We start from the raw sequence: 12,131 nt of genomic DNA on the forward strand, positions 1-12,131 counted from the left end.
AAGTAGTGCTGTTTACCATACAGTGGACAATGGAATTACAATGTGTTTGGCTTTTTCCAGAAATATTCCTATTAAAGGTTCTGTTTAGCATACTGTATGTATTGTGCGACTTGTTGTACATCAGGTAACTACACGTGTGGTATTGTGTGTGTGTATGTGTATACATGCGCTGTGTTTGTCATACGTAAATGTAATATGTGTACATGTAATCAACTGTTGTATTTATTGTCAAGAGTGCATTGTGTAGTTCAGAAGATACTGTGTTCCGTGCTGTCATGATTTATCCTGTTAGTTAATTGATTACTGTATATGGTGGCTAAAATATAAAAGCAATTTATTAGCAAGAGTTCATGATAATGGAGGGTGGGATTCCCCCACTATTAGTAATTAATTCTTGGTGTTAACTTTAATGAAGCATATGTTGAGACTGGTACAAGTATTTTTGGTTAATTGTATAGTTCCTTGAAATATATTATCATCAATGTTGTTTAGTCATTGGGAACTTTTTGTAGATGATTCTATTTCAGTTTACATCACTCAAATCAAAACATTGGTATTACCCAGCCTCAGTGTAAATCCTTTTAGGGATCATGAAGGTTTGGTCTGGCCAAATATATCACCCTAAAACCAGCCTCACCATACCTTCATGGCGTCTTGGCAGTATTGGTTGGGTTTAACCAAGCTCAAAAGTGCCTTCAGTACAACTTTAAATGCTGTCAGAAAGTTGCTATGAAATTTAAAAGTGGAATTTTCTACTGCTTAACTGATTGACTGACTGATTCCTTCAGACAAGGGTAACTCGATTACTACAGGCTTGATTTTTTCACTATTTGACGTCACTTTGTACTGAGATGTGCCTTTTGGCATACCGCAGTATTTACAATGCATGCATCATGAACTTACCTTTGTCTTCCTTGTATCCAATTTTTTTGCTGATAGCCCAAGGTATTGATTTATGGTAGCACGATGGCTTTCCTACATTTATAAATGGGAGTCATCCATGTTTTCCATGGAGACTGTAGAGGTGCTTCTCCTACTGCTCCTTCATTTGTAACGCTGTGAAACAGGCTGAACATATCTGAAGGCAAAGGGTATTGGCTACTTCCAAGTCAGTAATTGTTAGTTGGGGTGCACAAATTGTCCATATTTTTCATGGTGACTGCCGACTGGATTGATTGCAGATGTGCTTCTCCTACTGTTTTTCATTTGTAGCGCTGTGTAATAGGCTGAATGTAGTTGAAAGCCAAGCGTAATGGCCACTAATGTAATTTGCTATTATTTCGAGTCAGTAACTGATAGCTGGGGTGTGCATTCAGAGTAAAACATTTACTCTGGCACTCTGTTGCAGTATGTGTGGGTTCACCAGTTGTAACAATGTTACAAAAAAGCAACAAACAAGTATAAGGAAACTTTAAGTTATCATAGAAAAACAAAAGTAGGGAAACAAGGGAGGTCACCTACACCTGCAGATGTACTAATGGACCCATGACTGAATTAGGGATTAAATGTCCACTAGTATGTAGCAAGACTACATAATAATAAATTATTATTAGGTACTCATAATGTAGGCAACCCCCCCCCCCCCCCCTTGTTTCCCTACTTTTTTTCTACGATTCCTAATCAAATTTAAAATTTCTAATTTTCCTTACACTTGTGTATATAGAGTGTAATGTCATTTTATGTGATTATGTTTGCATGTATTACATGCATGCAGTAGATTTACTTTTTCTAGTATGTTGAAAGGAGGGATGGCCTAGGAAGCTTGTGTGCGTATCCAACACTTTTTACATACAAAAGCGTACTCTGTTGCCAATCACGTCATTACAGTTATAATGTGAATTTTCCCAGGACTCCTACAATGTGTGGGTTGTGAGTATGGTCATGTACCCAAACAAAGTGTATCTTGGGAATCTCTCTACTTCTTGTATGAGTAGTAGATAAGTTCCTAATGCTATGGCTTTTTGTGTGCCTGTTTATTCCAGTTATGGTAAGCAGGTAGGTTCTCCCCATTTGTTGTAGTATAAAATAGTCTGCATGACCTTTCACTGTGGGTTTTTTCCCATATCCTTAAATGGCTTACTGTTGTGTCTGAAATCAGATATCTGGCTTTGTCACCATACTGGTTTGTACATGCAGGAAGGAAGAAGTGGATGTTTACACTGTGATGCTTTAACTTCACTTGACCTATTCAGTGAAGGCCTTACAACATAGTTCCTATCTCTGAAATGCTTAACAACTCCTCTGTACACATGTAATAATTACATATGGCTTATGGTATTGTTTTCAGTTTAGAATTTGTATGTACAAGTATAGAACATATGGCCTGCCGTTGTAGTGTATGGTGCACAATAGCAATAGTTTTATGGGTGAACAGCCATGCTAAGTAATGGGATCATGAAAGTTTGTACTTTCTCACAAAAATTGTTAAACAGAAACCAGCCTCACAATACCTGGAAGTATTGGTTAGGTATAACCAAGCCCAAAGTGTTTTCAGAGGGCTAAAAATGCTTTCAATAAGTTGCTACAAATTTAAATATATTTTCTACTGACTGACTGATTAACTAACAACTGACTGATACCTTCAGACAAGCATAACTTGATAACATCTAAGGGTATGGGCTTGATTTTTTCACTGTTAGATGTGTTGCTTCACCTGACAGGTGTCTTGGCATACCGCAGTACATACAATGTACACATCATGGGCTTTCCTTTGTCTTCTTTTATGTCATATTTCTTCTTGCTGATAGCGTATCTTTGTGTCTTCTTTCTTCTTGTGTCTCTTTTACGTTGATTCGCGGTAGCTAGTGTGTATAATGGCTTCCATATGTTTGTAACAGAAATTGTCCATATTTCGTGGTGGCTGGATTGATTGTAGAGGCGCTTCTCATAATGTTTCTAGTTTGTAACGTTGTGTGATGGGCTGAACATAGCTGAAAATGAAGTGTAATGGCTACTTCACTTTTCAGTAATTGATAGTTGGGGTACGTATTCAGATGAAAACATGTAATGCTTTCTTCTGATGCAATATACGCTGGTTCACCAGTCATTATTATGTTGCAAAACAGTAAACAAATAAGTAGAAGAAAATGTAGGAATTTTAGGGATCGTATGTGACCGGATTTGACAAAATAAGGCTTCCACACACATCCAGATGTGTGACTTTGAAGGACCATAACTCAATGTAGGAGTAAGCTATCACTTTCAAATTTTTACCTGTCATTACATAATGCAATGAAAGAATGTTGTGAAAATTGTAGGTCAATAGCATACTGAGTGATCAAGTTATAAGTGATTAAAAAGTCGAAGAATTGGATGTGTGTGGAAGCCTGGTTTTGTCAAATCCGGTCACATATTATGACTAAAGTAGGGATTGAAGTCCACTAGTATATCTGTAGGTGTATGTGACCTCCCTTGTTTCCCTACTTTTTATGGCTATGATCACTAAAATTCCTACAACTTGTTTGTTTGTATGAAGGTCAGTATATTTTTTCCTGTAAGTCTATGACACTGATCAACTGAAGGGAGTCTACTGAAATTCCATAGGTTGAGTGTACCTATACTGTTTGCTGTTAGTACCAGGATGCAATATGCTTTTGCAGGAAAATGTTTTCCCCTGGTTGTCAGTGTATTGAGTAATCAGTAAAATCCAATGCACCAACTAGATTACCATATGGGGGGAAAGTTTCGATGGGTGAAACTTTTGTGGTAGAGGGCAAACAAACTTATTCGCAGTTAAACTTTCACAGTGGATGAAAATGTAGCTACATTGGGCATGCACACAGCAGTGCATATGGCTTCGTGCATGCCTTCAGACTGTTAACTAAATGGGTGTGGCTCCATGTATGACTAGCTACAGACAGTGATGCGCAATCCCAATAAGAGGGCTTGGCTTACAGGACTGCTGCAGGACTTCCCACGTTGTAATATATAGCCAATCACAGATACTCATCAAAGCTAGCAGCAGCATTCGTGGGGAAACTTTGAAATCCGTGAAACTTTTGCCCATCAAAACTTTTCCCCTATACGCTATGACAAAGGATTTGCAAAATCCTGTTAACTTCATGATGTCACAAGGCAAGATGATATGACTATGTTTGTGACAGTGTTTTATCATCATCTGTCAATGCCTAACATACTGGAGCACAAATAAAATGTATACATCCCACTGTGACCATGTATGTAGAATTTTTAAAAAGGAAAAACTGCTGCTTTTCAGTTATGTAATTTTCCATGTATTTGGTCTCTGCCATTAATAATTATCAGTGTATATTTCTACTAGGCTCTATTAACACTGAAAGAATGTCATTATAATATCAATAAAGCAGTGGAAGCACTTACACTAACTGCAGACAACACCAGTAAAAAGCAACAAATCACCAGTAAGCTAATGAGTAACAACCATATGTATGTGTGTTGTAGTTGTTGCTGAGAATGTTGCCGTATACTGTCTCAATATGTCCTCAGCAGGAAAATGTTTTTTAATTGTCTTAACAAGGGTCCATTGTTAAATGTTCTGATTATCAAGGTGTTCCAGTGTCCTTTTTGCAAACTCACTATACATTGTATTTTGATGCACAGTAGGTGTTGAATGCAGCCATTTTGTTGTTTGTTGTTACTATTATATCAACAGCTCATTGTTGATGAACCCCAGTAAACCAACATGATCATGCACAGTATTCCACCTGTGGCTTTAGCATGGTGGTGATTGTGGAGTCTCTTTAATTAGTTTTGACCATTAAGAAAAGGGGCTGCTGTGAACCCTGTTAACTTCTAATCCCCCACGGTAGTTGTGAAGCAATTGCACAATAATGTGTAATTGACAAGTTTACATAATGGCTTGCTCAAGAGATACATGTACTGATGGGTTTTGTTTGACAGTCTTTAGCTTTTAAATTTGCTTGATTTAAGAGCCAAAATTGGTGGGCTAAATGCAACGGTGCAATACTGCATCATTGCTGTTATTACATAATGATATGGAAGCCAGGCCTTTGTACTTACAGTTAATAAAAGGTGTTAACAAGTACTTATGTTTGCTGGTATACATGTAGATACAGTACCAAGACCTTGGTCTGAGGAGGAGTGTCGAGCATTTGAGTCAGGTACTGTTTATGAATGTAGTGATTACTTGTGTCATCAACTGGACATTGGTCTAAGTTGTTAAGTTGAGATCTTTCTACTATTATCCTGTAGGTCTTCGAACACATGGAAAAAAGTTCCATGTTATACAAAAAATGGTTGGTGAGAAATTATTTTGTATATTTGTTGTGTAAGGTGTAGTACTGTATCTCCACACAGTTGTTTGTATGTATGTACATGTACGTACGTACGTATGTAGGTACTTTGTACCTGTATGTACATCTGTGCTTCAATGATCTAGTGTGTGTTTTTATGGTGTACCTTAGGCTTATTTGTGAGTATGCATACTTGACTATGTACTTCTCTACATGCATGTGTGCATGTGAGTATGTGTGTTTGTGTGATGTACAGTAAGTGTACACATTGTTCGAACAGGTAGGTGCTCTGTAATCACGTTAGAAATTTGTGACCGGATTTGCAAAAAGGAGTCTTCCACACACATCCAATTGTATGAACTTGGAAGACCATAACTTAGTGTTCAAGTAACATATAAACCTGAAATTTTATCCATCCATTCAGCTATGTTGCTACTCACTGCTGAACAAATTTCAAGTCATTGGCTTTTTCCAATGTGAAGTTATGAATTATCAAAGTTGGTAAATTGGATGTGTGTGGAAGACCCATTTTTGCAAATCCGGTCACATTTAGGTTTAAAAGTCATCTAATGATCAACAGAAATCACAAGACCTCCTTCCCCCACTCACCCCATAAAATATTCACTTGTTACTTCCCTTTATATAATTAATAAGAATTTTATGGTATCAGTATCCATGGTAACCAATGATGTAATCAAGAATGGTGTTTCAGTGTCAACGAAGGCAGTGAAATCACAGCATGAAATTTAGTAAAGTTCCATATTACTACAGGGCATATACACTATATATTTCAAAGTAAGCAGATTGGGAAAAATAAGAACACAAAAAGGAAACAGTGATTCTTCAAAGAATTTTTCTGGGTATATGACTATATGTACTTTGCACGCTTATTGCATAAAACAAATACCGTATAGTGCAAATATTTGACAAGATAAAATTTTGGTGAATCAGACAATCGAACATTTTGACAAGTAAAATTTAGACGAAATTTTTCAATGTATTGTATTAGAGAATGTACTAAATGTAAAATTTTAAGGGGGAAATTTTTGGCAAATCGTGATGTGAATCATCCAAAATTCGTTAAATTTTTTCCTTGTTAAACAGTGCTACATGATATATATGTACAGTGTGACAAACTGAAAATCAAGTCTATTATAATTAAGTTTCTTATGGTATTTGTACAAACTTAGTCCCACTAGTCAATTCCTTTCCACTTAGTTGTTAATGTGTTCAGTACAAACAGACCTGGAGAATCTGGATACGTTCTATGGAAATTTTGTACAAGTCTATCACTGCTGACTGCATTGACTTAACCATACTAATTGTAACATGGCATTTTCAACTGTGTAGGTAGGCCACTTAATGGCTGAATAGCAAAATTACACAATCAATTCATGTACGTTTATTTTTTGAATTCCTTCGGACTCTTCCGCACAGATTCTTATGAGCAGAAAATGGCCTGGCTAGCGAAACTGATATGATGTGTACACTCCTTACACATGATCCACAAAGTTTACATTATTCATAGTGAATTGGAAGTAATGCAATAGTTTCTGAGAATTTGTAGTGAGGTAGTCCTGATACTTCATCAACTGAAATGCTATGAATAGATCATACTGTGGTGTTGAAGTATATCATTACAACTAGCATGTAGCGTTCAATTCTGACACACATTACATGCATACATGGATGCACTTGTATGTATATGTGTGGGCATGATATAAAGGTCTTGTATCGTTTTGGTGAGGAACAGGTAATAGATTGAATGGGTAACAGGTCACTCGCTGGGACACCTGCTCATCACCATGTGAGGGGTTCCGATGGGAAGTACGACCTCATTGTTGTCTGCTTTGATCGCTTTGATCAACTTCCTGGTTATGCGTTTTTTTTTTAGGTTGAGTAATGTTTGTGTTTTAGGCCAGATTCCTTTTATTGATTGTAATTACACACTGTTGGTGGTACTGACTGAGCTGTACCTGATCTCCCCTTGTCAAAACTCATAATGATATTACCAGGGTATATTCAGCATGTTGTAGGTATTTTAATGCAATATCTATTGTTGCACATGCAATACGTAGCTATTGTGTTACCATGTGGTATGGAGATAAATGTTTGTGCATCCATTCAGCTGTGGTGCTTTAGATAATAAGTGGTTGTATAATCTGTATAGCCAAAAGTGTGATTCTGGATACAGTACACAGATTTGAATCTATGTCAAGGGTGTTTGAATGTTTCCTTAAAACGTTTCCAGCTATGCAGCATAATTCACTGCATCCAGATTGCAATTCAATCCAAAAAAGAAAACAAAAGATATGAAGCCATTTCCTGTTTTGATACAAATCAGCCAATAGTAAGGGAATACTTTGGTCTCATCATGCGTATAGGTTGAGAATGTATCACTGTGTCTTCTGTATCAGAGGGAGGTGGTTGGAACGTCCATACATTGTACACCATATATCGAACAAACTACTATGGTTTTATATTAAACTATAATTTAACGTATTCTTGCATGGTCAAAAGTCCTGAATAACTTTATGGGCTTGTCTGTTTCTTTGCACTGTGTGTACATATAGTAATCAGATATTGATCATGTGCCATTCTAACTAAACCTCACTATAGTAACAGAGCCCATGTTAGGTCATACAGAACCCTTAGTATGCAGATTGGCCTTTCTTAGTGGCCATACATTTGTATGGCTAACAAATATGGTATACAAGAGAATACTGTTGTGTTCTAGTGAGGTCATTGTACACACTACTTGTGTACTTATTTGTTCAAGTTTAATGCCAGCAGAGTGATGGAAATATTTTGAACATCATAGGCAGGGCACACAACATCTAGGTCATGTATCTCATTCAATATCACAGTTGTTGTCAGTGTATCAGTTAAAATTTAAGGGGCAGGTGGTGGAAGTTTGAGGGAGGGCAAACGGCAACCCCCTCCCCCCAAATGAAGCCCTACATATGTAGTGTGATTTGTGTGTCCTTTGTGTACTGTTAGTGTACATCATTATCATTAATTATTGAATATATCCCTGTTGTAGTCTTTTGTATGACTTAGAGGATATCCTGTTTCAGGAGATGCAAACCAGTTTGACCATCTTAGAGACTTGGTCCTTTATCAAGAAGTTAGCAATCCTGTACCAACTTAGGTGATGTCATACTCCCATGATGTGTGATTATTCAACCAGGCGTCAGAGCTTGTTTATAATAATACATTGCCCTAAGATGGTTTTTAAGGTCCAGAACCTGACATATAACATAGATACTATTTATTTTTGCATTGATCTGTGAGGTCAATGTTGAATATTTCTTTGAGATGCTTTTTTGTATAACAGACCTTCAACACTCGTGCTGTAAAGCCTTAACAATAAGTATCACGATGACATGTGACAAACCTTCTCACACATCAGCATGTATTAAGTGAGATCAAGTGTGTATGCCTACCACAGTACATGTCAATTTGGGAGGGGTGGGGTTAGGACAAGCACACTGGTTACGGAAGATCCTTTGTAGTACTTATGGATTGAACCTCTTGTCAAGGTTCATGCAAATTTTTTACAGTCTCATGTTGTGTAATGCATAATTTATATCTCCCTCTGCATGCAATAAGGTAAGTATTAAGCTGTTGACACTTCTGGAGGTGCAAAAATCAGAACCTATGTGGGCAATCAATAATCTGCCACATTGGCTTGACACTTTTAGTTCTCCATCATCACCTAGGGTGGTGATGTATATAGCTACATGGTCAGTGTCCATTGGTTGATGATGTAATGGAAATACTAACACAGTAAACATGTGGTATGTCTGATTGTTAGCAGATTATCACATAAGATACCTTGAGCTGATAGAGGCATTATGTGTGCGTGTCCTTGTCTTGTTTAGTGGTGTTGGGGTTGTTGTGGAACTTCAGGTTCTGCGACCTCTCTCCTGAACAGTCCTCTTGTAGGTTACTAACCCTGTCCCAGGAGGATTCCTCAAGTGCCTGAAAGGTGCACAGGCATCCTAGTGCTGGTTCACTGGGTGGCAATAGCTGCATTTCACACGGTTTCCATAGGCTTTGCTTTTGTGTGTGTGTGTGTGTGTGTGTGTGTTTGTTATACACTTCACAGTCTAGCCATGGAAACAGATACATATACACCATCTAAAATGCCACAGATGTTCTTTCAGTAGGTTTCTTGTTTGCTTTTCTTGTCTGCAAATCAAACAAAACAGTTTGGTATATTCCTTGACGTTGTTTGGGTTGGTGCATGGAGCCTATGGCCGCTGGAATGGCTCAGATAATTATATCAACTTTCAGTACAGGCAGTGTTTGGTTTGAGATTAAGCAGTTGCCTATAGTTACACCAGGTTCTGACCCAACACTTTAGTCTCAATATCTAAAGTTGATGAGGAAACATCTAACTGAATTGAAGAATTGTGGCTCTCTTTAAAAAACTCTTAATACACAGTTCTCAGGGGGGCATCAGCCAGGACAACCCAGTTGTTGTGTGTAAAGGAAACACATTATGAATATACTGGCATGTGTGGGACTGCACAGCACTATCACTGACCATGACAAATTCACAACAAAGGAATGGTTTGGTAAGGATTGTTTAATGTACCATGTAAATTTGTTATTCAGCCTCTATAGCACACCCCAGCAAAGTGATACCACATTCACTGCTTGTATAGTTGACAGTTTTTCTATACTGTTAATTGAGTGTTGTTAGTATTCATAGCCCAATAAGGTAAAGGCTTGTCAGGCATCAATTTCTATTCCCAGCAACAAACACTGTAACTAGCTACTCATTGGATATGATTTGCTGTATATGAAAATAAAATACATTTATGAATGTACTGTCAGTGACAAACTGAAAGATATGTGGTGTTATTTACATATAGATAAGCTTACAAGAGAAGGTGAAACATTCTATGAATCAGTGGGAGTCAGTGTATCCATTAAAGCATCATCTTGCTGAACTACAATCACAGTGTCAGTGTTTGGTGTTGTGGGACCATTCTGTTCATCTGTGTTAGTACCATCAACATATCCTGTGGATTCCTCACCAATGTCTATACACACTTCAGTCTTGTCTCCTTTAATAATTTCTGTGTTCAATTTTATCTCATCACCACTGGTCTTTATTGGTATCACATCATCTAGTGAAGGCAATTCTTTTGCCTCTTCGTAACTTGGTGGTAATGTTCCAGCAATTCTTAACGAGTGTCGCCAGTTAAATGATGGTAAATTGGGATCTTCTTCATTGTTCTGTGAGTTCTCTTGATTAGCACTATTAGCATTTTGTAAGTGTTGTTGGACCATGTACCTTCTTTGTACCACTTTAAGACACAGTCTGAAGGATATGATCAATAATATAATTATTATTATGGCCAGTACAAGGGTCACTGATGCTCCAATGAACGCCAACGAGGTCTCGGTCAATCCTCCGCTATTTTCCCCACCTTGTCCATTATTGTCACCGTTGTTTGACATCACCTGTAAACACGATGTAACATGCGATAAACAAGCACGTTATTTCACGCCAGATTCTAACATGGGGTGTATTATAGCTAAGATACGAGTATAGCAGTGAACAATTAAAGCGCTCTAAATAGAACGAACAAGTTTTCTTGCTTAAAATAACTTACTGACTTGTTATAATCGAATAGCTATCGTTGTTATGTGTTATATCTTCGTCCTGGACGGCTCCTTGAGTGAAACACGTAAGCCAAAATCGCGCAACGGGCTACGGCAGTGTTGATTGAAAGTGTGAATGGACTCCGAAAATAAACGGAATGGTTAAGTATTTCCGTCATACGTGATAAACCTACGGCTTCGCTTTGTGCCACATGACTGCGTTTGTATGGCTGCTTTGTTTCATAGAATACCGTCTGTGTGTTGGTAATAAAAGAACTAAATTAGTTGGCCTATTATTTTTCTAAATGTAGACCAATGCTATTAACTAGCTTATAGTGGTTTTACCTTGTAATCCAGACCTATATGTTCTTGTATGGAAGAATGGCTTTACTATGGTTGAGCTTCTTTCCTGTTGTTTGTTTTTGTATGTGATAGTTAAGCTACATGGTGTGTATTCTTGTTTTAAAGGGTATTAACACCTGTTACAATATTTTGTTACATAAACTTCATTAATAACTTATTACATTGTACAAAGAAACCTCCACCTCAAACATATGTCTACCTATTAACATTATCATCTAACCAACTTGTTTTAAATATGATAACAGAAGTAGCTATGTGTTATTAGTAGCTATGTATTTTATGTCTTAATTTTTGTGAAACTTATTGTGAAACCTATTGCTTGTTTCATTGTATTAGTTTCAGTGTGTGATTGCATGACAAAACTTATTAGTGGAAGTCATTTATGTTGTGTCTTGTGACTGAGTGTGTTATGTCCTGTGTTTGTGATTATAGATTCCTGCACGGACCGTCAGAGAGCTGGTTCACTTTTACTACTTGTGGAAGAAGACAGAACGACATGACCTGTTTGCCCAGCAGGCAAGATTAGGAAAGAAAAAATATTCATTTCAACCTGGAAAATTGTGAGTATTGATTGCTCATCACAGACAACAAGTCTTATTCAGTGAAGAGTATTTAGTATCCAATTGCTCCCTGTGGTATTTTTAACCTGATAAACTCTTCTTTATACCACTGAATCCAGTTATTTGAAGTGCTTTAGATACCATGGAAGCCATCCGTGTTTCTCAAGTACACCCTACCACCTTATAGAGTAAGGTTGTACATGACCAATAGATACTGGCAGTACATGATAAATGTACAACAAGGAAGTAGTGTAGTTATTTAGTTAGCTAGATGACGTGTTGTCTTTCCACCTCATACTGACAGCTGTGCTTCCCACGTTAGAAGGCCTTTAACTTCAAGTATTCTTCTTGTACGCAT

The 12,131-nt window shown here is 37.3% G+C and overlaps 2 protein-coding genes across 3 annotated transcripts in view; one reads left to right on the top strand and one right to left on the bottom strand.

The window, feature by feature from the left end:
• The window catches only part of LOC136256966 (mesoderm induction early response protein 1-like), a 53,377-nt gene that overhangs the window by 34,553 nt on the left and 6,693 nt on the right, over positions 1-12,131 (top strand). Inside the window, exons 8-11 of the mRNA XM_066050051.1 lie at positions 4,280-4,379; positions 5,049-5,099; positions 5,191-5,234; positions 11,646-11,773. Coding sequence (XP_065906123.1) covers positions 4,280-4,379; positions 5,049-5,099; positions 5,191-5,234; positions 11,646-11,773 — 323 coding nt within the window. The remainder of the gene's footprint in view (positions 1-4,279; positions 4,380-5,048; positions 5,100-5,190; positions 5,235-11,645; positions 11,774-12,131) is intronic.
• LOC136256968 (uncharacterized) lies at positions 10,027-11,024 on the bottom strand. 2 transcript variants are annotated; one of them, XM_066050055.1, is made up of 2 exons: positions 10,866-11,024; positions 10,027-10,709 (listed from the first exon to the last, which is right to left on the bottom strand). In XM_066050055.1, the coding sequence occupies exon 2, from the start codon at positions 10,704-10,706 to the stop codon at positions 10,143-10,145; it is 564 nt and encodes a 187-aa protein (XP_065906127.1). In that variant the 5' UTR covers positions 10,707-10,709; positions 10,866-11,024; the 3' UTR covers positions 10,027-10,142. The 2 variants fall into 2 exon arrangements, with proteins under 2 accessions (XP_065906127.1, XP_065906126.1); XM_066050054.1 differs by having other exon boundaries at positions 10,862-11,018.

The sequence above is a fragment of the Dysidea avara genome, chromosome 5 (assembly GCF_963678975.1).
Source record: "Dysidea avara chromosome 5, odDysAvar1.4, whole genome shotgun sequence".
Classification (NCBI taxonomy): domain Eukaryota; kingdom Metazoa; phylum Porifera; class Demospongiae; order Dictyoceratida; family Dysideidae; genus Dysidea; species Dysidea avara.